General features: G+C 48.2%; 2 protein-coding genes across 2 annotated transcripts in view; both read left to right on the top strand.

Annotated features, from left to right (window-relative positions):
* Positions 1-23,411, top strand: part of LOC144737762 (uncharacterized) — a 164,006-nt gene that overhangs the window by 86,197 nt on the left and 54,398 nt on the right. The gene's annotated exons all lie outside the window — the stretch shown is intronic.
* On the top strand, positions 2,273-19,349 carry LOC144737712 (uncharacterized). The gene is made up of 6 exons (XM_078620562.1): positions 2,273-2,380; positions 3,198-3,251; positions 4,570-4,724; positions 5,242-5,443; positions 16,708-16,921; positions 17,118-19,349. The coding sequence occupies exons 2-6, from the start codon at positions 3,212-3,214 to the stop codon at positions 17,227-17,229; spliced, it is 723 nt and encodes a 240-aa protein (XP_078476688.1). The 5' UTR covers positions 2,273-2,380; positions 3,198-3,211; the 3' UTR covers positions 17,230-19,349.

The raw sequence follows: 23,411 nt of genomic DNA, 5'->3' as shown, positions 1-23,411 counted from the left end.
GCCAACTTAACACGAAGGGTGTAACACTTTCCCAGGGGTTAGGAGTCCTCTACTCGGACCTTCCCCACGGTCTGTTCCTTGGCTCAGCTGGCTGTCCGGGCTGCCTCCTCAGCGCCGGCCGAGGGCTGATCCAACTTCGGCCGGCCGAGGAGTGCAGCCTCTCCTAGCGCTTACGCTGGCCCATCTACAGACACTTCTCCTCACCCCTGGTCCTAACACCCACCCGCTTCGTTCCCTGCTCTCCGCAACGACCCCGCTTACGTCATTGGCTCCCGTTTAAGTACCCTTGCGGGACATGACGTCATCCCGCCAGCAGGCGCGCATGACGCCACTTCCCGTGACGTCATCGCTCCTGGAAGCGAGCGTGACGTCATGCCCATAACTAGTCCTCTACAGATGTAACAGATTAGCTGATTGTTTCGTATGCAACTTAACTGATTGTTTTGGATGTAACTGCTCACCTGATTGTTTTGAATGTAACAGCTTACTTTCTGCAAGAAAGTTGCTGACTTGGGCGTTTAATTATTTGTTTAATAATGTTATCAATGGAGGTGAGATTGATATTGCCCGTTAAAAATCAGCATCATCTGAAGAACCCCTTTTGTGTAAGGGGCGAACAAAAGCAGTTGTCCATTGAGCGGTTACAGAGGCGTCTTTAATGGACACATTTAATATGTGGGTTAGGGGCCTGAAAATCAAGTCACCCACTGCATTTAAAGTGAAGGCAGGCAAGCCGTCAGCTCCAGTGGAGGGCTTGCTTGGAAGAAACAACTTCTTTGGGACATCAAGCTCTGTCATGGGCTTTAAATTGAATTATTTTGGATCTGCGTCAGATTCTTTTTGGATGGTACCAACGCTTTGCATTTGCGACCAATATCATCCATAATAGAGGGGTTCATCTTCTTGTTTTTTTCGGTAAAGTCACGTAGAATGGAAATAATATAAAAATAAAACATAATAAATTAATTCTACGTGACTTTACCAAAAGAACCAAGAAGATGAATCCCTGCAGTCACGAAAGCTTTAAATCGAAATAGAGGGGGTTGTTTTGGGTTAGATCGCGTAAATATATAAATGTGTCGTGCCCATTCGTCACTAGTACAGCACACCGGTGTGTTGGAGAGCCAAGCCACAACATTTACACTCCGAGTACGACGTTTCGCCAGTAATTACAACTAGGGTCATCAGGCAACAGCCAGATTTGTGGAGAAGTCCACCTGTTTCGTTCCTTATATAGGTATGGATGTGGTCACCACGCTTTTGCACTCCTGTACAAAGTGGGGGGTGTGGGGTTAATGAGTCAACGTACATGATACATGCGCATTATGCGAGCCCTTTCATCTTGTCCTTCCTGTCCATTGTGTGTATTAAAATAGCCGTACCAACGGTAATCCCTATTGAAGTATGGTTGGCCTGTATAGGCATGCATTTAAATAATGTATTATTTGATCATTCGCTTTCACGCAGCACTAAGTCGGTAGCTATCCAAACGGTTAATTTATTTTCTTTCAATTTCGATAGATTTTCTCATTAGTATTGGCCAGTCGTAGCTAGTTTTCAACTGAACTTAAACATTATCAAAATCAATTGAGTGTACTTGTTGTAACGTGTGTTCTTCTACTGCTGAGAGTATTTCATATTTTTCTGATGTTCTTTAAGTCTCGTGCTGATCACATTCGTCCTGTTTGTCCAACATAACATTTGCCACAAGTGCAGTTAATCCTGTACACACCTTATGTTGGTAGCTTCGGTAAATCATCTTTTGTACCAGATTTTATGTACCGTGCCAAATCCGACTCGGATGTTTTGTTTTTCCAAACATCTGGCTAGTTTATCAGTTACTCCCGCAATGTACGGTATTTTGATCGTTTTAATGAAATAGTTTCAATGCTCGTGTTATGTGATTTGGTTTTTGCATTCAAATAAAATAAGACGAGCATTGAAACTGCCAAAGTAATTAAAACGTATTCTTAGGTTTTTTCGGTAAAGTCACGTGCTGTGACTGTTCCACCTGAAGACGTCGTGATTTGTATTTTAATTTTACTTTTATTAATTAAAATGTTTTACCTACGTGACTTTACCGAATAAACCTAAGAATATGAATCCTTGCAGTCACGAAAAAGCTTCAAATCTAGAATTAATTAAAACGTGTTTACTCCCCACACACGGATTGGTCAGTGCGAGGCTGCCCCTCCCCCACCCAGCCACGCCCCCCACGCCGTGCCCGCTGCTCCGCGAAGGGGGATTCCACGCACCCCCCCCCCCCGCAGTTTTAAAGTTCCCGGCGAGAGTCACCCCCAGTCGCCTTGTTGCTGCTGCTGCTATGGCCGCGTGTTCAGTGCGACCCCACGACCCTGCTGCTCCCCACCACAGCTGAGAGGTGAGGTTGTTTGTCTACGCGTTGTCTCTGTGTGTCTATCACTCTGTCTACGCGTTGTCTCTGTGTGTCTCTCACTCTGTCTACGTGTTGTCTGTGTGTCTCTCACTCTGTCTACGCGTTGTCTCTGTGTGTCTATCACTCTGTCTACGCGTTGTCTCTGTGTGTCTATCACTCTGTCTACGCGTTGTCTCTGTGTGTCTCTCACTCTGTCTACGTTGTCTCTGTGTGTTTCTCACTCTGTCTACGTGGTGTCTCTGTGTGTCTACCACTCTGTCTACGCGTTGTCTCTGTGTGTCTACCACTCTGTCTACGTGTTGTCTCTGTGTGTCTACCACTCTGTCTACGTGGTGTCTCTGTGTGTCTACCACTCTGTCTACGCGTTGTCTCTGTGTGTCTACCACTCTGTCTACGTGTTGTCTCTGTGTGTCTACCACTCTGTCTACGTGTTGTCTCTGTGTGTCTACCACTCTGTCTACGCGTTGTCTCTGTGTGTCTATCACTCTGTCTACGTTAACACGATCCACACTGCGATCACAACAACGATAACGAAACCTCCACGCCATTGCGTGACCACAGACTTCCTCTTTTCGCTCAGTGCGGGATGGATGACTCGCTGGGCTCAGCTCGCCTGTGGAATTTACCGTGACCGGGTCTCTCTCGTGCCACGTAAATCAGCCCCGCGGTTCACAAGTAGCCTCACGCTTTCCCCAAGCAATTATGCTCTGCCACACCGTCTGTTTATTCCCCCGGAATGAATAACCGCTGGTGGTGAGTGGAGCGAGAGATGTGATGAGCCACTCTCTTCTGTGTTCAACAGGAGACGGAGGCACCATGAAGTGGCTCCTGGTCGCAGCGTTCATCTCCCTCCCGCGTGAGTTCACACCGAGAAGCACTCACCCAGCACACGTGGAGCGGTCTCCTTCAGACCCCTTTCCCACAGCCGAGCCGTGCCAGCCCAGAGCCCTGACGGTCCTGGTGGTTTTCCACTGCAGTTTGCTGCACTGAGCCAGAACCAAACCACCCTGGCCTCATAAGACGTCGGAATCCCACCCAGGGCCAAGCAGGGCCAGGTGCAGCATTTCAAATTTTCAACATACAGTGGTACCTCGGTATAAGTCGTTAATTCGTTCCAGAAGGTAGGACTTATACCGAAAATGACGTATGCCAAACGCATTTTTCCCATAAGAAAGAAAGGGAAAGGAAATAATCCGTTCCAGAGTATAAGAAATGATATGTTATATGGCATATTATACTTTAATGGGGTTGCATACAATAATTTGGACACTACTTATTACTAAAATGCATACATACATTTAAATAAATGCATAAAAATGTAACGTCACTTTACCTTGCTGAGAGGAGTTGAAAGCCGACGAGGATGGTGGTAAGGAAGGGGAGGAGGAGGAGATGTTATCTTTTTGGAAGGAGAGTCAGGCAGACTGAGGAGCGGCGCTTTGTTTTAGTCGTGAATGGGGTATACGCGGATACTGTACGTGGTGACTCATCCCGACCCATACAAGTTCTAGCAAGCGGGTCGTATCCCAAGCACGACGTCGTATCCCAAGACATTTGTTTCTCGTCAGAATTCCAATTTCGACGTATTCCAAAGCGGTCGTATACCGAGGTATGACTACATGCATCTCGACTCTATCACGGTACGGCTCAGCCCCTGCAGTGGAAAAACAGTCTGACCTCCTCCTGAGCTGCATCGGCTTGGCACAGTCCCAGCATGGCTCAGGTGTGCAGTGGAAAAGAAGTGATGTTGAACCAGCTGAGAGTCCAATGGAGGTCGTCATAATGACGTCATGGCGATGACGCCAGTGCCAGGGCCCCCGTGTAGCCGTGAGCGTCGGTGCCTCCCGTGGTCGCGCTGCGCTGAGACTCATCCCACACGCCGCCCGTGTGACCACGTGAGCACTGACGGTGAGGGAGGCACTCACCAGGTGAGCGGTCTTCCTCTCAAATAGCTGATGCTGAATGAAGCAAATTTTAGGTCACAGTGCCGCTGTGTGTAACACCTGCATCTAGACATATCTCAGTATCTCTGCTATTGCTGAGTGGACCTGTGGTGAGCACTGTAAGGATAGTGAACGGTCTCTCTCTGTATAGACGTCTGTAGTGAGAGAGTTTAGCTGATCTCTGTCGAGACATCTCTCATGAGAGTGACCGGTCTCTCTCTCTCTGTGTAGCTGTGACGTCTGCTGTGAAGCTCCAACTCTCCCTACCAGAGAGCCTGGATGTGACGGAGGGACAGAGCGTGACTCTTGCCTGCTCATTCTCCCCACCGTCGACCAACTTGAGTGACCTCTTCATCTCGTGGGTCACGATACCGACAGGCTACCCAGTAAGCATGCACAGATGATATCATAAATGTGAGAACCTCCTTCCATGGCAACCCTGAATATTCAACTCAGTAACTGATGTCTATGTCGCACGTATCAGAGAGTAATACAACGTTATGTTCCAAAAAATAAAAAAGTCGCTTAATCACCCAGGAATGTCACACCGAGTCTCAAGACCCTATTAATGAGAAGGGTCTTGCCATTTGAGTTCGTGAGGGTTCGGAATCATGTTGAGATGAAACCGGAGAACCCAGGAAAAAAAACAATCACACAAGGGGATAATGGGCAAAGCTCTACACAGACTTAATCCATAGATAGAACCACTCTTTAACGCTACCTGTAAACCAAATCTATTATCACAATATCCTGGCCACCTTGCAGCCCCTGGCATTCCCAGTCAAAGTATTAAGTAAGTTCAACCCTGCTTGGCTATCGAGATCCGATGAGTTCAGATGCATTGTGACTTGATCATAGTAGACTTGTGGTTACTGCTCCAATTTGTGTTTCGTGCCATTCCAGATCTACGACTCGCATCTTGGGAATCTCTGGCTTGAAATAGCTGAGTTTGCGGGAAACGAGGAGAAGGGCGACTGCTCGATTAGGCTCTTGAACATCTCCAGGAACCTCGACCCCGTGCTTAAGTGCCACGTCTACTGTTACCACTGTGGGACGGATGACTGGAAGGTGGAACGAGAGGTGAAGCTGAACGTGACGGCTGCAGGTGAATGAGAGGGGAGCGTCGTGCTCATCACACGTTGGCGCTGTGACTCGCACCGTCGCTCGTGCAGACGGTGGTGGGTGGGAGGTCAAGTGTCAGAGATCACAGGGTGGAGGGTGCAGAGCTGGAGAGCGGTCGTTGTACAGAGAAGAGCCTCGGCAGAGAATCTCTGATGCAAGTGAAGCCGTGTTGAGTGAGTGATCTGTCCCTGCTGCACGTGAAGCCGTGTTGAGTGAGTTGTCTCGGCCTGTTGCACGTGAAGCCGTGTTGAGTGGTCTCTCCCTGCTACCTGTGAAGCCGTGTTGAGTGAGTGGTCTCTTCCTGCTGTATGTGAAACCGTGTTGAGTGAGTGGTCTCTTCCTGCTGCATGTGAAGCCGTGTTGAGTGAGTGGTCTCTCCCTGCTGCACGTGAAGCCGTGTTGAGTGAGTGGTCTCTCCCTGCTGCACATGAAGCCGTGTTGAGTCGCTGGTTGAGGCGGTGGTGCTGGATGCGAGTGGGGGTCTCGTTGAGCCCCTCTCTGTCTCTGTGTCGGTGCTTGACACCGCCGTCCGTGTCTCTGCAGCTCCACGTTCACAAGGCGGCACAAGTGGCACGACTGTCGCTCCTGAAGGGGAGACCTCCGCCACACCAGTGGTCGAATGGTGGTGTAGGGTGCTGCAAACGATGTTGGCGATGGGTGTGACCCTGGGACTTGGGGCTGTCATCGTCACGTGCATTCCGCTTCCTCAGCCGTGTGGGAGCTCCCCCCACTCACGCAGGTGCCCCCCTCCCCCTGCCCTCTAGCCCAGGCTACAGGATCACCCAGCCTCTCAGGAATGACCGTAAATGCAGGAAGCTGGGCTCGGTTCTCAGAGGTGGCGACTCTGAGTCAGACGCTGAGTCGGCACCACTGAGCCTCTAGGACCATTCCCCGTGAACTGTGCTGTGTGCAGGCACTGTGCGGTTTGTAAACTCGTGTTTTTGTTCCTCAGTGGTGATGGGCAAGCAGACGTGCACGGTGATGTGGAGGTGAATGGGCATCTACTGATGATGGTGAATGGACGCAAGGGGAAAACGGAGACAAAGGCATGAACGCCGTGTGAAGAAATCTTCTGTGGGTCCCCCCCCCCCCCCGTGACCACCCTGGCCGGCACGTGGAGCCGCTCTTACCCACAGTGCCATGCAGGAGTGCAGTGCTGACCGCCTGTGGTTCATGAGCTGATTGTTGACAGTCCTTGCTTTTGTCATCTCTCTCCCTCTCTGTGACTCTCAACACTCCTCTTTGGCCACTTCAAATCCCTCACCGCGAAATTTCACACGATTCAGAATCCTACTGCTGCCTCACCTCACGGCTTCTGTAAATGAAACCTCATCATCCCAATCCTCAGATTTCCCCACTGGCTCCCAATCCGGTCCCCAATCGACTGAGACATCGCACTCTGCACCTACACGATCCTCCTAAGACTCTCCGCTACCTCTCCTCTCTCTTCAGGGGATCCCCAAATATGTCTGTTAGGGACCGAAAAGTTGCGACTTATAACTAACGACGTATAGTGGGGACTTCCCCCCCATAGGAATACTACTCCGTGTTAATGGAGGTGGGATAGGGACAATGGAATAAGGTCGGGATAGGGACCGTCCCTTAGGGAAATGTGGTGTGTTTAAAACCTAGCAACCAAAATACGTACTTTACACGTACAGAAAACTAGGAACCTTACAAGACAAACTGTACACAACCAATTCTGAGTTCAAGAACCGTGAAACAGTATTTTAACTTGTTAAACACTTTCTTGAAAACCAGCTTTATAAGCATTTCGATGCAACCCTCTGCACTTTAAACGTTTTCCTTTTCTTAATAGAAAAATAATTCGTGGCATTTTAAAGAAAATATTCCTGTAGAAAACCATTTTTAATGGGAAAAAAGCACTATCTTAAATAGCATTATAAAAAAGATGTTACCTTAACCTGTGTTTATGATCTTACCTTGAGGAGTGGATGAGTAGCTACGCACGCCAGAGAACACCATGGCACTTAAGGTGGCGGCGTATGCGCGAGTTGTACAGTACCTCTATACCCCCCCCACCCCGAACCAAATTGAAATCGATTATTCAAAATCGATAATCGTCACCAGTGTTGGTCGTGAGCGAGACTCGAAGTCGGGTCGCTGGGCTCGTAGCGGAGCGCTAACCACTGCATGCTAACCGCTGCACACCGACGCACAATGTTTCCCACTTGGCTCGGCTGAACTGGTTAAACGACGTGTTTATGAGTGCGTGGAAATGTTGCAGTGCATTCCTCAAAGTCGGCGACGTGAGTGCAAAACAAGGCAGGGTGTGTGTATATCGAGACGATGAACATCAGGGAGCCCCTGCACTCCCCACCACGTGTTCTGCACTCCAGCAAACAAGGCCTTCTGTCAAAACCTTCAGTCAACCTTCAATGTCTGCTCGCTTATTCTCACCCAATCATTCAACGAGGCTCCATGAGTCGGAAGACACTTTGTACACGTGGGAGGTAACTGGAGTAAGTTCACCCAGATTGGAGTCAGTCCCACTTGCCCCACTGCATATTCTTGGCCACTTCATAACCCAGTGGGTTCAGGGGAGTGTTACAAATCTGTGATTCCTCAACTCCATAGCACCCCGCCACTCTCACCGCAGATTCCCCCTGCTCACGTCCAGACTCCAGAAGTTCCCTCCTTTCTGTCTGTGTCTCTGCTCTGTGTCTCTCCTCACCTGGGCTACACCACTGCTGTATTCCTTCTCTCCTGAGCTCCATGCAGATTTTATACAGCCCCTTCCTGCTCTACTGAATGTGTCAGCATTGTGTCTGTGTGTGAACCTGAGTGAATGTGCGAGTTGTGTGTGTGTACAAGTGTGAGCGAGAGGAAGTGGGTGGCAGTGGAGTGGTTGTGGTGCAATCTGACTTGTGTGTGGTTTGAATGGACCAAAATCAGTGCATGCGTCGTAAACGCAATGCACGAGTCTGACTCAAAGGGTTCCTGCACTGGGAATGTTTGACACATTTTGTCACGAATTATTCTTGTACATGCCTTAAACTTGCCACGAAGTAATATATGTGCATTGTATTTTTACTACTGGTTAACGATCTCGCTGACCCATGCTGTGTTTACGACAGTTGGGAAGTATGGGTAGAAAGGAGTGGTTCCTGACCTCTGGATCACAGTCCATGGCAACCCACAAGGCCATGGGAATTGCTCTGTCGAACGGTTTAAGACACCACTGCAAGTTCCTCCTCACGTGTAGAGGGTTGACAGTGAACGTGGGTCTAGAAGGGGTGGGAACCACTAGTCTAGATGATCCATATTTTCAGTGACCGTAAGCCATTGGTTTAGACACCTCATGTATGAAATATGTAGTGTTGTGAAATATGTCTTTAAGGTCCATATTTTGTATTTATGGATGTAAATATTGTTTTATGAAATCTGTATATTGCAAACATTGGCTTATTTTAAAAAGCATTGGTGTGGGAAAAACAATTATTTATATATTTACTATGAGAAAAAATTGGTGTAAAAGACTTGTACCTTTATTTCGGGATATGGTGATCGTTTTAGACCCATTACATTAGGCCATCAAAAAAATATATATTTTTTACAAAGAACACCGAGACTTGTCTGTCAATCTCTTGGTCCACACCGCCCTGAAGCCAATGAGGGCTCCCAGCCGGTCGCTACTCCCTGGCCGGGGAGAAAAGTTCCAGGCAAGAGCGGTGCAGGGACCAGGCCCACCAGGGGCTCAGCCCCGCAGGGTCCGGGCCCACCAGGGGCTCAAATAGGCCTCGGCAAGGTAAGGTAATTTACCCTTTTTACCGGGTAAAAGGGTAAAGGTAGAGGTGTCGACATGCCAAGGGGTAAGGTAAAGGGTAAGGTAAAGGTAGCTCGGAAGAATTACCCAGTAGGGTAAAGGTAGCGCGAAGTATTACCTGGTAAATACGGTACCTTGTTTACCGCTAGAAACTCCGTGGCGCAGTCCGTGGCCTCCATTTAATAAGTAATATATATTTTTAAACTTTTTTAAAAACACGCTTTTATGAAATGTACGAGTAATGGCAGAACTCCACGACTCCAGGAAGTGGCCCCCAGAAGCTTGCCACAACGTAAGGGGACCGTGGTGATTTACAGCCAACGTCAGTTTACCGTGGACAATTAGACCCAAGCCGAAACATAACATTAAAAATAATGTAAAAAAAATAAGTTTTTTTAATGATAGAATATACTATTTTTTATCAGTATGACATAAGTATACCAAGTTTGCAGTCGATACCACATTGGCAAGTGGGTTAAAAATTGAGTTACAAGATTTGAGGATACGACAACGACGACAACAAGCGTGTGAAATTGGAATCATAGAGAGTATTCTATATGTATAAAGCGCTCTACCCAGCATTTACCGTTATAAACCTTTTTCATGTGTAGTACCCCAGTAATTACCCTGTAATGGGGTAATTTGTATGGGGGTAGGGTAAAGGTAGGCTCGTTGCTTTTTACCTTACCTTGCCGAGACCTAGGCTCAACCCCGTAGGGTCCGGGCCCAGCAGGGGCTCAGCCCCCTGCTATAACGAGGGGGGGGGGCTATGCAAGATCCCATTGTGGGGACCCCTCCTCTTGGTGCGTGTCGGTAGCCGAGGGGGCATAGAAGCGCAGTACAACAATGGGATGTTGTGCCGCGAAGCCTTTTGCTGCTCACCACAGCGCCCTACATCAGTCGTGGTGGTGGTGGTTGGTGGGTGGACGTTTCACGTTGCTATGGCGAGGTGGAATCCATCTCGTGGGACGTCCATCCCGTGGATATCAACGACAAAATTGTACTTATTTTATCGATCCCCACCCGCTAAGATAAATGATTGGCGAAGTGGAGCCCGGAGCAGGAGTTGAACTTGAGCCTTGCGAGTGGGGCGCCTGGCTCACGCGAGGCGATGGACAGCGACTGGCGAATCCCAGCGCATGGAGGCGACCACTCCCGTGTGGGCGCATCGCTCCTCCTGCTGCTGCTGCTCCTGCTGCTGCTCCTCCTGCTGCTGCTGCTGCTCCTCCTGCTGCTGCTGCTGCTCCTCCTGCTGCTGCTGTTGCTCCTGCTGCTGCTGCTCCTGCTGCTGCTCATGCTGCTCCTCCTGCTGTTCCTCCTGCTCCTCATGCTCCTGCTGCTCCTCCTGCTGCTGCTCCCCTACCGCCTCTGCCCGCCCAGCAAAATCTGCAGTGTGCGTGGTGGTGCTGGGGTGGAGGGGTAGAGTGTGGGCACCCCCACCACTCACAACCACGCTTCTGTGTGCGTGGGGGTGAAGTTTGACCATACTTCATCATGCCGGTCACTGCGGCTTGCTGAAGGGTCCCAGAGGACGGGAGCGCTTATACACAAAACGGTGCCAGCTGCAATGACGATGATTATCACCAAACACAACCACGCTGTGTACGACGAATCACCAGACGGAGTCACGGGACAGCGCTAGAGTTGACACGCGGCCGTGTTGAGCCGCCTCTCGCCAGTGGGTGGGTGCCGTGGGGGTCGTGGGTGTCGTGGGGATCGTGGGGGCAGTGGGATCGTGGGAGCCGTGTGTCCCCAGCTCGCTCGCTCAGTGATTGCAGCGCGTGTTGCTGTTACCCGCCCGACTCGCAGGTCGCTATCGCCAAAGCAAATCTGCTCAGCGGAGCGAGAAGAACAAAACAACCACCCTTGACCACTCACACAAACACCCCCCGTGTAGCCTTCACAGATCGCTGGGGCAAGTGCTGGTAGCGAGCACACACGGAGGCGGGAGTGGCACACGAAGGGGTGGGTGGCAGGCACCACGCCCGGACGCCTTCGTCTCCCTACTGGCGATGTTTACTGCGCATCGCACCGGGTTCTCATTTGAGGCTGAGTCGACCCAGGGGAGGCCCAGGATGGGATCAGATAATCGTCACTGATGTTGGCCGTGAAAGGGAATCGAACTCGGTCGCCAGGTTCATAGCGCAGTGGGCTAACCACTACACTACCGCTCCCCACTACTACACACACTAACAATGTAATCTATATTCTTAGGTTTTTTCGGTAAAGTCACGTAGGTAAAAATTTTAAATTAAATAAAATAAAAATCACGACGTTTCGGAGGCAACACAAGCTGCTTCCGTCTTCAGGTGGAATAGCTGTATCAGCTATCGCGCTGTGACGGTTCCACCTGAAGACGGAAGCTTGTGTTGCCTCCGAAACGTCGTGATTTTTATTTTATTTTACTTTTTTTAATTTAAATGTTTTACCTACGTGACTTTACCGAAAAACCCTAAGAATATGAATCCTTGCAGTCACGAAAGCTTCAAATTTAGAATGTCATCCATACTAGAGGTTTTTGGGTTAGATCGCGTAAATCTGTGTAGTTAAAACCCGCCACCACCCGACAGCCAACGAGTAAGGGTTGTCACGTAAATAGAACGTGTTTACATGACGTGGCCACATGCTTCCTGTTTTCGCTGTGTAAGGGTTTGGTGACGCGCTGACCTCGGCGTGTTTTTTTTCCGTGCACCGTGTTTATCTCACGCGGGGAACAGCTCCCCACTTGCTTCTCCCTGCTCAGCAGAGCGACCCAACCTGGCCTGGACCAGAGCGAGAAAAGAGAAACATCTTCCAGAGAATTCCACCACTCACACACTGACAATGTGACTTATACCACTACACCACTACTTTATTTCTCTACTCACATTGTCACACTCACACACTGACAATGTCACTTATACCACTACACCACTACTAGGATCTCTCTACACACATTGTTACACTCACACACTAACAATGTCACTTATACCACGACACCGCCACTAGTATCTCTCTACTCACACTGTTACACTCACACACTGACAATGTCACTTATACCACTACACCACTACTATTATCTCTCTACTCACATTGTCACAATCACAACACCTCTGCCACTGTGTGACTCCTGTGAGGCTGATCACACATCAGCAGAACCTGCAGGGCGCGTGGTGCTGGGATAGAGTGTGGGCACCCCCACCACTCACAACCACGCCTCTGTGTGCGTGGGGGGTGAAGTTTGACCATACTTCACCACGCCGGTCAGTGCGGCGTTGTGTGGCGTCTCGAGACGCCCCCGAAACAGGACACTTAAAACCCAAAATGGCGCCAGCTGCAGTGACGGCAACAAACACAACCACAGTGTGGACAACTGATAGCACCAGCGGTGTCACGTGCAGCGCTGGAGTCAACACGCGGCCGGTTTGAGCCGCACCTGCCAGAGGGTGTGTGTGTGGGGGGGTAGTGGGGGTTGTAGAGGTGCTAACAGATCGTTGGGGCAGATGCCGTAGGCGAGCAGCACCTTTGAAGGCCGGGACTCACACGGGGGTGGCGGATCTAACTTATCTGGCTACATTGCACGCATAGTTCACAACGGAAAATCAAAGCTCGAGATTGCGTGTGGGCTTTGTTGTGTACGTGCATTCCTCCGGGTCGTGTGAACGTGGAACGCATCGCGGATTGGTTGCGGACCGTGCGGTGGGCGGCCCTTGCCTCGTTGCGGCCAATGGAGTCGCCAGATGCCAACGTCATCGTGTCACCTCTAGAAAGACGCGTGACAGGAAGAGAGACAGAGACACGGGACAAGGAGAGAGACAGAGACACGGGACAGGCTGGGGGTGAGTACTCATCAAAATCACAACCTTTATTGATCCTGCACACAAAGTGTTAATAGATCCGTCTAGAAGGTGTTCATGGCATCGTGGTGATATTTGCTGTGTTCTATTCTTCATATCTGTTCGAAAACATGTACAACACGTTTGAATAACGTATTTAATGCATCCTCAATTATCGACAATATATTAAACTAAACTGAATATGACAGAAATTTTTTTAAAAAGATGGACCCAATTTCAATGTATACTGCTGTGAAATTGGGTCCATATTTTTACAACACCCTGCACTTTGATACTGGCAAAAACGTCCAATGGTGAATTCAATAATGTTCCAAAGTAAATATCTCACGTTTGTTGCACTTATTATGGTTGTTAATCGAGGACACATGAAATCAACACGTGTTTAACATCTTCAGTTATGAAACCTAAACAAGTACAGTGAGGGAAAAAAGTATTTGATCCCCTGCTGATTTTGTACGTTTGCCCACTGACAAAGAAATGATCAGTCTATAATTTTAATTGTAGGTTTATTTGAACAGTGAGAGAGAATAACAACAAAAAAATCCAGAAAAACGCATGTCAAAAATGTTATAAATTGATTTGCATTTTAATGAGGGAAATAAGTATTTGACCCCTCTGCAAAACATGACTTACTTAGTACTTGGTGGCAAAACCCTTGTTGGCAATCACAGAGGTCAGACGTTTCTTGTAGTTTGCTACCAAGTTTGCACACATCTCAGGAGGGATTTTGTCCCACTCCTCTTTGCAGATCTTCTCCAAGTCATTAAGGTTTCGAGGCTGACGTTTGGCAGCTCGAACATTCAGCTCCCTCCACAGATTTTCTATGGGATTAAGGTCTGGAGACTGGCTAGGCCACTCCAGGACCTTAATGTGCTTCTTCTTGAGCCACTCCTTTGTTGCCTTGGCCGTGTGTTTTGGGTCATTGTCATGCTGGAATACCCATCCACGACCCATTTTCAATGCCCTGGCTGAGGGAAGGAGGTTCCCACCCAATATTTGACGGTACATGGCCCCATCCATCGTCCCTTTGATGCGGTAAAGTTGTCCTGTCCCCTTAGCAGAAAAACACCCCCAAAGAATAATGTTTCCACCTCCATGTTTGACGGTGGGGATGGTGTTCTTGGGGTCATAGGCAGCATTCCTCCTCCTCCAAACACGGCCAGTTGAGTTGATGCCAAATAGCTCCATTTTGGTCTCATCTGACCACAACACTTTCACCCAGTTGTCCTCTGAATCATTCAGATGTTCATTGGCAAACTTCAGACGGGCATGTATATGTGCTTTCTTGAGCAGGGGATTTCAGTCCTTCACGGCGTAGTGTGTTACCAACTGTTTTCTTGGTGACTATGGTCCCAGCTGCATTGAGACCATTGACAAGATCCTCCCGTGTAGTTCTGGGCTGATTCCTCACCGTTCTGATGATCATTGCAACTCCACGAGGTGAGATCTTGCATGGAGCCCCAGGCCGAGGGAGATTGACAGTTCTTTTGTGTTTCTTCCATTTGCAAATAATTGCATCAACTGTTGTCACCTTCTCAGCAAGCTGCTTGGCGATGGTCTTGTAGCCCATTCCAGCCTTGTGAAGGTCTCCAATCTTGTCCCTGACATCCTTGGAGAGCTCTTTGGTCTTGGTCATGGTGGAGAGTTTGGAATCTGATTGATTGATTATGTGAACAGGTGTCTTTTATACAGGTAACAAGCTGAGATTAGGAGCACTCCCTTTAAGAGTGTGCTCCTAATCTCAGCTCGTTACCTGTATAAAAGACACTTAGGAGCCAGAAATCTTTCTGATTGAGAGGGGGTCAAATACTTATTTCCCTCATTAAAATTCAAATCAATTTATAACATTTTTGACATGCGTTTTTCTGTATTTCTTTGTTGTTATTCTGTCTCTCACTGTTCAAATAAACCTACCATTACAATTATAGACTGATGATTTCTTTGTCAGTGGGCAAACGTACAAAATCAGCATGGGATCAAATACTTTTTTCCTTCACTGTAGCACAAACAAGCAGAACATACGCCTTCATCTGCGACAAAGAACTTCATAGCTCATCGGATTCTTCCCGTATAAATAAGGATTCTAATTGTTAGCATGTCCTTCACATGAACAGTAACTCTCTCTGCGTCACGTGATGTGTGGGCTCCGTACCTCCTATGAGCCGTGAATGTTGAAACCGCTCCAGAATTTCCTTCCATTGAGCCCCTGCCGCTGAGATGATTCACTCCCAGAAGGTCGTGTGGCTGATGGGATGAGTCAACATATTTGTGTACTTTCACGTGGAGGGACAGATATACGAAGGCGCTTGTTACGTGTTACTTGTATTCTCTGAAACAAACTAAACTAATTTTATTTGACCAGATAAGACCCCACTGAGCTATGTACAGGAATACCTTGCACTTTTGTCTGGTTAGGGACCAGAGCATGGACGAATGTAAAAAATGGACGAATGTCAAAGCAGAAGCTTTATTTAGCTTGCAAATGTATTTTGGCCGGCGAAAAACGTACATGCAAATAACTACAGACAATAAAAAAACGTACATGCAAATGACTACAGTCAATATAAAAACGTACATGCAAATAACTACAGTAACTATATAAATTGAGAACCTTATGGATTTATTGCTGCTCTACCAAACCGTCTGTTCCCTCATTGGAATGCATTCCGGGTCACATCGCCGTGTATCAGAAAGTAACAAATCGTTATTTGGGGTTTTTTTTTATTCCAGATTATTATTTAAAAACTTGCGTAATTATCCTAAAATGTCACACCGAGTCTCTAGACTGTCTTTTTTAGCAGGGTGCTGTCAATTGAGTTGATGAGAGTTTGGCTTCATGTGGGAGGGAACCGGTGAATCTGGAGAAACCTCACACACATATGAGGGTGCAATACTCAAAACTATGCACAGTCAAGAGTTCTACAAATCCATAGCTAGAACCACTCTAACGCTGTCTGCAAACCAAATCCATTGCTGAACTGCCATCTCCTGGCCACCGTACAAACCAAGCCTATCACCCCTGATATTCCCAGACAGTCAAAGTATTGAGCAGGCTCAATCCTGCTTGGTGACCAAGATCCAGCGAGTTTGGGGACATTCGGAATGATTTGGAGGATTGTGGTTTGTGATGTTTCAGATCTACGACTCACATTCTGGAAATTCGAGGCCCGAAGTGGCTGAGTTTGTGGGAGACGAGAAGGGTGACTGCTCCTTCAGGATCCTCAACGTTTCCAGGACCCTCGGCCCCGTGTTTAAGTGCCATGTCTACTGTTACCGCTGTGGGACAGAGGACTGGAAGGTGTTTGGAGAGGTGACGCTGAACATGATGGCTGCAGGTGAATGAGAGGGGAGCGTCGTGCTCACCACACGGTGGCGCTGTGACTCGCACCGTCGCTTGTACAGCCGGTGGTGGGTGGGAGGTCAAGTGTCAGAGATCATAGGGTGGAGGGTGCAGAGCTGGAGAGCGGTCACTGTACAGAGAATCGTCTCAGAGAGACTCTTCTGCACGTGAAGCCGTGTTGAGTCGCTGAGTGAGGCGGTGGTGCTGGGTGTGAGTGGGGGTCTCGTTGAGTCCCTCTCTGTCTCAGTCTTTGGTTCTTGACAATATCGTCCGTGTCTCTTCAGCTCCACGGTCACGCGGGGAGACCTCACCCATACCACGTGTCCACTCCTGGTGGGAGACGGTGGAGCCGGTGGCGGTGGTGGTGACGGAGGTGACGGAGGCGACGGTGGTGACGGTGGTGATTGTGGTGGTGGGCGTGATCTTGACACCTGTGGCTGTCATCCTCTTCATCAAGTTTCACCCTTGGTCGTCTTGGAGCTTCCCCCGCTCATACAGGTGCCTCCACTCCCCCTAGCCCAGTATCCTTCCAGCCCAGCTCCTCACGAATGAACGTGAACATCAAGCTGGGTTGGGTCCTCAGAGGCGCTGAGTCGGCGCCACTGAGACCCTGGGGTCGTTTCCTGTGAACTGTGCCCAGGTGTTGCTGGGTGCAGGCACCGTACGGTTTGTAAACTTGTGTTTTATATTTCAGTGGCGATGGGAAAGCAGACATGAACGGTGGTGTGGAGGAGAATGGGCATCCACTGATGATGGTGAATGGACACAAGGGGCACAAAGGAGACAAAGGCACGGACGCCGTTTGAAGAAATCTTCTGTGGGCTCCCCCGTGACCACCCTGGCCGTCACGTGGAGCCGCTCTTACCCACAGTGCCACGCAGGAATGCAGTGCTGACTGCCACACTGCGTCAACCACATCATTGGACTGGATGAGGAACCATTGCATTCATTTATGATGATCATTAAGAAAAAATAAAAACTGGTGCTTTTCACAATGTCATACGAAAGAACAAGAATACAATGATTCTCGCTTTAACTTTTACTGATTATGTTTTAGTGTAATTACGTCCAGTCTCAGGACCCGGCCGGGTACGGGTAGCCGTTTGCGACCCTGGTGCGGCCGGGTACGGGTAGGCCGTGAGTCACTGGTGAGTCACCGTTTGTCACTCATTTCGGGTAGGGTACGGGTAGGGAACAGGTACCCATACCCGGCCGGGTATGGGTAGCCGGGTATCGAGTAGGGTACGGGTATCGCGTACTCGGTTGCGACCTCTGCTGTCCGCTACCCTGGTGCGGCTGGGTACGGGTAAGGAATCAAAACCCGTTTGCGACCTCTGGTGGACAGTATGGTTCTGACGAGTCAGAGTGGCTTCCGCGCTGCAGCGTTCCTTGTACCGAAAATATCTCAGGTCCCCAGCAAGGGTGCTGGGTCGGCGTGTGTGTGTGTTAAACACACGGCAGAGGTCGCAATCGGGTACCCGATATCCGTACCCTACCTGATACCCGGCTACCCGTACCCAGTCGGGTACGGGTACCTGTTTGCGACCCTGGTGCGGCCTGGTACGGGTAGGCCATGAGTCACTGGTGAGTCACCGTTTGTCACTCATTTCCCGTCTTTGTTTCTTCTCACAATTCAAGTTCCTAGAATCAACCCACCCGCGCCTGCAACATGGCTTCATCCCAGAGGTCGCAATCGGGTACCCAATACTCGTACCCTACCCGATACCCAGCCGGGTACGGGTATCCGGGTATCGGGTAGGGTACGGGTACCCGTTTGCGACCCTGGTGCGGCCGGGTACGGGTAAGGAATCAAAACCCGTTTGCGACCTCTGCTTTGCGCGACCATCCTGCTTGTGAGCTGCTCTATCCCTGCTCCTCACTAGCCCCCCCCCCCCCCGTGTGACGTCACTCCAGATAAGGCCCACCCTCCCTTATTAATATTAATGAGTGGGTGGATTTTTACACGAACGCAGAGGAAGGTCGAGCTGAATTGAATAATTTATTACGCAAAGTTGCTTCAAATATGGCGTTTCTTTACAGAAAGTGACGCTAAAAATAAATCTACACAGCAGTGCTACATCCGTGACGTCACCCGCGTGGAAATTTACACGAACGCACAAGAATGTCGCGAACTCCACATAGTGCAGGACGACGTCATCATGTAATCACCAGCGACGCGTCGTACAACTCAAATTGTAAATGTTGTGGATTTACTCTCCAACACACCGGTGGGCTGAAGTAGTAACTAATTGGCGCGTTTTGTTTACGTGACAAATCCCTTACTAATTGGCTGCGTCGGGTGGTGGAGGGTCACGACACATTTAAACAATCGCGATCTAACCCAAAAACCTTTATTATGAATAATATTGATCGCGAAAGCCAACGTGCTAAACACACACACCATAGCAAGGGAATTGTGTATGGTCACGTTTCCATGAGACGACCTTGATTTGAAGATTTCGTGACTGCATGAATCTACACTCTTTGCTTATTTCGGTAAAGTCGCGTAGTTAGAAATAAAATAAATTACGACGTACATTTCGATTTAAAGCTTTCGTGACTGCAGGGATTCATCTTCTTGGTTCTTTCGGTAAAATCACGTAGAAGGGAAATAATAAAATAATAAATAATAAAAACATAATAAAATACAATTTGTGAGAATTTTTGAGAATTGTATTTAATAATGTTTTATTTTTATTATTTTATTATTTCCCTTCTACGTGACTTTACCAAAAGAACCAAAGAGTATGAGACGACCTATTGTTGTATTTTCATCACGTGACAGTGAGATCCGACCGTTGACGTTTTCGGACCATTTGCTCTGCATTTCATGAGAACGCATTCTGTGCGAATATTGCCATTTCGAGGTGTTGCCTATTGAAACTTAATTTGAAAAATAAAAAGAGTTGCCTTTTGGTATTTTTAACCACGTGATCGTGAGATTCATGTTCTTCAACCACTTCGTAAGCATGTATTTTATGAACCCATATGCCTGCACGAATACAATAATTTTTATATTAGCTGTTTGTTTTTCTTTTAATCGCATAATCTTGCAAATCTGTTCTTTGCTTTCGACCAATTTGATGAGGATCATTTACATGCACACGTATGCTGACATCGATACTGTTGTTGTGGGCTAGCCTGTAAGTATTATTTGATCACGTGATCGGGAGAGCCGATCGTTGATGCTTCTGACCATTTGATACGCGGATGTTTTTTTTTGGAAACGCATTCCGTACGAATTTTGCTATTTTAGGGTCTGACTATTGTATATTCAACTGTTGAGTCTATGGGTGGCAGTGTTGAGTCTATGCGTGGCAGTACTGAGTTTATGGGCGGTGGCGGTGTTGAGTCTATGGGTGGCAGTATTGAGTCTATGGGTGGCAGTGTTGAGTCTATGGGCAGTACTGAGTCTATGGGCGGTGTTGAGTCTGGGCAGTGCTGAGTCTATGGGCAGCGTTGAGTCTATGAACAGTGTTGAGTCTATGGGTGGCAGTGTTGAGTTTATGGTTGGCAGTGTTGAGTCTATGGGTGGCAGTGTTGAGTCTATGGGTGGCAGTGTTGGAGTCTATGGGGTAGTGTTGAGTCTATGGGAAGTGTTGCGTATATTTATAGTGTTGAGTCTATGAGCAATGTAGAGTTTTGGGTAATGTTGAGTCTATGGTGTAGCGCTGAGTCTATGAGAAGTGTTGCGTATATAGGCAGTGTTGAGTCTATGGTTAGTGCTGCTCAGTGTACAGGGAAAGTTGATTCCATTAGAGGGCTGCAACGGGATTGGGCACAGGGAGATGGAGGCACAAAGAGAGGAGATTGGGAACGAAGAGGATGAGAGGAGGGGGCACGGAAGGAGATGAGAGATGCGAGGTGAGATTGGGCAAGGAGAGAGTGGAAGACTCGAGTCAGGTCTTCTTGGCTCTTTCGGTAAAGTCACGTAGAAGAGAGTGTGAGAGTGAGTGTGTGTGTGAGTCTGTGAGATTGAGTGTATGTGTGTGTGAGAGTGAGTGTGTGTGTGAGTCTGAAAGTGAGTGTATGTGTGTGTGAGTCTGAGAGTGTGAGAGTGAGTGTGCGTGAGTCTGAGAGTCTGAGAGTGTGAGAGTGAGTGTGTGTGTCTGGGAGTGTGAGGGTGAGTGAGTGAGTGAGTGTGAGTCTGAGAGTGTGAGGGTGAGAGTGTGTGTGTGTGTGAGAGTGTATGAGATTGAGTGTATGTGTGTGTGAGAGTGAGTGTGTGTGTGAGTCTGAGAGTGTGAGAGTGAGTGTATGTGTGTGTGAGACTTTACCGAAAGAACCAAGAAGATGAATCCCTGCAGTCACGAAAGCTTTAAATCGAAACTCGAGTCAGGTTTTTAAGAGAATGACTTGCTCTTGCAGATGGGACTATCATCACCACCATCGTCTGTTGAGTTCGAACCCAGTTAAGCAAAGTACACTCATAGTACACTCATGGTACCCACTCACGCTCAATAACGCACTCGCCCACCATCTGACTCCATCAATTACCCACTCACCCACAGTCTCACCATCTTACTGACCCACTCGGTCACTCACCATCTCTCTCATCCATCTCACTCACCCACCGTCTCACTCACCCACCATCTCACTCCATCAAACACATTCCTGCGGAGGGAGCTGGTTGGAACGTTGGGTTGCTCGGTCAATGGCCAGGGTCAACGGCGGCGTGGTGTATTCCACAAATATGCCCGACTGTGAGGGTGGGCACAAGCCGGCGTGAGTAGGTTAAACGTTGAGTTTTATAATTGCCCTACCCCTCCCACCCCCCACCCAGCCCCACCCTCCCAGCCCAGCCCCTCCCCACCCTCCTCTCTCCACCCAGCCCCACCCCTCCCATTTTTGGATGCACGACGGACGGACACAATAATCCCCTGTGGGCTGGTGGAACCAGGTGGTTCCTACCAGAATAACCCACTCACTCGGTCACTATCTCACTCACCCGACTCAACCACCCACCCACCGATTCACTTCCCCGACTCATGCAATCGAGACCACCATCCCAAATCCCCTTGATTCATTTCCGCAGCTGCTTAGTTCAGACCAGACTCGAGCACTCGAAAACCCCGTTGACGATGCTGCTGTACGTACGGCACGGGCGTGACGGGTGTTAGGATGTGTCGACATACAATGCACGGAAACGCACCACCACCATCATCACCATCAATCATCACGGCCGGGTATTATGAGGGCGGTTAAGAAACATCGTGCCGTCACTTGATGAGTCACGCACGCGATGATACAGGTGTCTAGACCTGTAGCGGCAAAGGTCATTGACATGGTTTGCTGAGTCGCGTATGTAATAGTTGTAATAATACCATTTAGGCTGAGAGCTTTCGTACGGGCATGTACGAATGTAATTTGCACGTAACAGTCCGTTCTCTCCTGTAACACTGCGTGGTAGTTTTCACAACGCCAATCGCATATAACGCGACGGATGTTGTGTTATAGGGAACACGTGCTTGTTATAACTCGGACGCCAATTGGATATAAGGCTACGGATTCATATTCTTGGTTCTTTCGGTAAAGTCACGTAGAAGGCAAACAAGAATATGAATCCCTGCAGTCACGAAAGCTTTACATCAAAATTTAAGTCTACGGATGTTGTATTATAGAGAACACGTGCTTGTTATAAGGCGAATGTCAATTGGATATAACACGACAGACGTTGTATATCATAGGAAACATGTGCTTGTTATAACGCGGATGCGAATTGGATATAACGCGATCGAGTTGAACAGAATGTACATCGCAGCGCGAGTAGGAATAAGCGCAATAGAGGTTTTTGGGTTAGATTACGTAAATATAAATGTGTGTTGTTAAACCCGCCACCACCCGGCACAACCAATTAGTAAGCGGATTGTCACGTGAGCAAAACGTGTACAATTCGTTACTTGTTCAGCACTAACCGGTTGTGTGTTGGAGAGTAAACTCAGTACAACATTCATAATCAACGTTTTTGGGTTTAGATCGCGTTATTTAGTACAACATTTACAATTCTAGTGTAGTGTATAGTGTAGTATGTAGTGTATAGTGTAGTGTGTAGTACAGTGTATAGTGTAGTGTATAGTGTAGTATACTAGTTCAGCACTAACTGGTTGTATGTTGGAGAGTAAACTCAGTACAACATTTACAATTCTAGTGTAGTGTATAGTGTAGTGTATAGTGTAGTGTATAATGTGGTGTATAGTGTAGTATACTAGTTCAGCACTAACTGGTTGTGTTGGAGAGTAAACTCAGTACAACATTTACAATTATAGTGTAGTGTATAGTGTAATATATAGTGTATTGTATAGTGTAGTGTATAGTGTAGTGTATTGTGTAGTATACTAGTTCAGCACGAACTGGTTGTGTGTTGGAGAGTAAACTCACTACAACATTTACACATTCTAGTGTAGTGTATAGTGTAGTGTATAGTGTAGTGTATAGCGTAGTGTATAGTGTAGTCTATGTTCGAGAGTAAACTCAGTACAAAATTTACACATTCAAGTACCGTGACGTTTCGCCAGTAATCACAACAACAACAGTCACAACAGCAACAACCACAGCAACAGCATCAACCACACAACAGCCAGTAGCATCATCAGGTGACAGCCAGAGTTGTGGAGACATCCTCCCCCTCCTGTTTCGGTCTTAAATAGGCACGGGCCGGGATAAATGTGAATGTGACGAAATGAATCAGCGGTCGTACGTACGGCTGCCATGGCGTAGCATCATCACCATCATCATCGTCACCGCTACCACACGTGGAGTCATTGGGATGCTGCTGGATACTGCTTTTAGAGCAGGGGTGCTTCTTAACCTTGACTGAAGCCTTGCACCCAATCAACATCACTCAAACTCAGCCCACTGACTGGATGACAGCAGAGCCACAGCCAATCAACATCAATCAAACTCACATCTCGATGGGGGTCCTTTACACCCGGGTCAGATACAAAAAAAATATTTTAGTTTTCAGTTATGGAAGCTTTGATGTGAGCAG

This window comes from Lampetra planeri, chromosome 73 (assembly GCF_965212315.1).
Source record: "Lampetra planeri chromosome 73, kcLamPlan1.2.h2, whole genome shotgun sequence".
NCBI classification, from domain to species: Eukaryota; Metazoa; Chordata; class Hyperoartia; order Petromyzontiformes; family Petromyzontidae; genus Lampetra; species Lampetra planeri.
The sequence above is the reverse complement of the archived record's forward strand: the minus strand, read 5'-3'. Positions and strand labels throughout refer to the sequence as shown.

What these genes read in the sequence shown, in the direction of transcription:
- LOC144737712 (XM_078620562.1), top strand. Translation starts at nt 3,212, where the DNA reads ATGAAGTGGCTCCTGGTCGCAGCGTTCATCTCCCTCCCGC. An exon ending in CGATACCGACAGGCTACCCA is followed by an intron (nt 4,725 to 5,241) that starts GTAAGCATGCAC and finishes GTGCCATTCCAG; the next exon opens with ATCTACGACTCGCATCTTGG. An exon ending in AGCTTCCCCCGCTCATACAG is followed by an intron (nt 16,922 to 17,117) that starts GTGCCTCCACTC and finishes TTTATATTTCAG; the next exon opens with TGGCGATGGGAAAGCAGACA.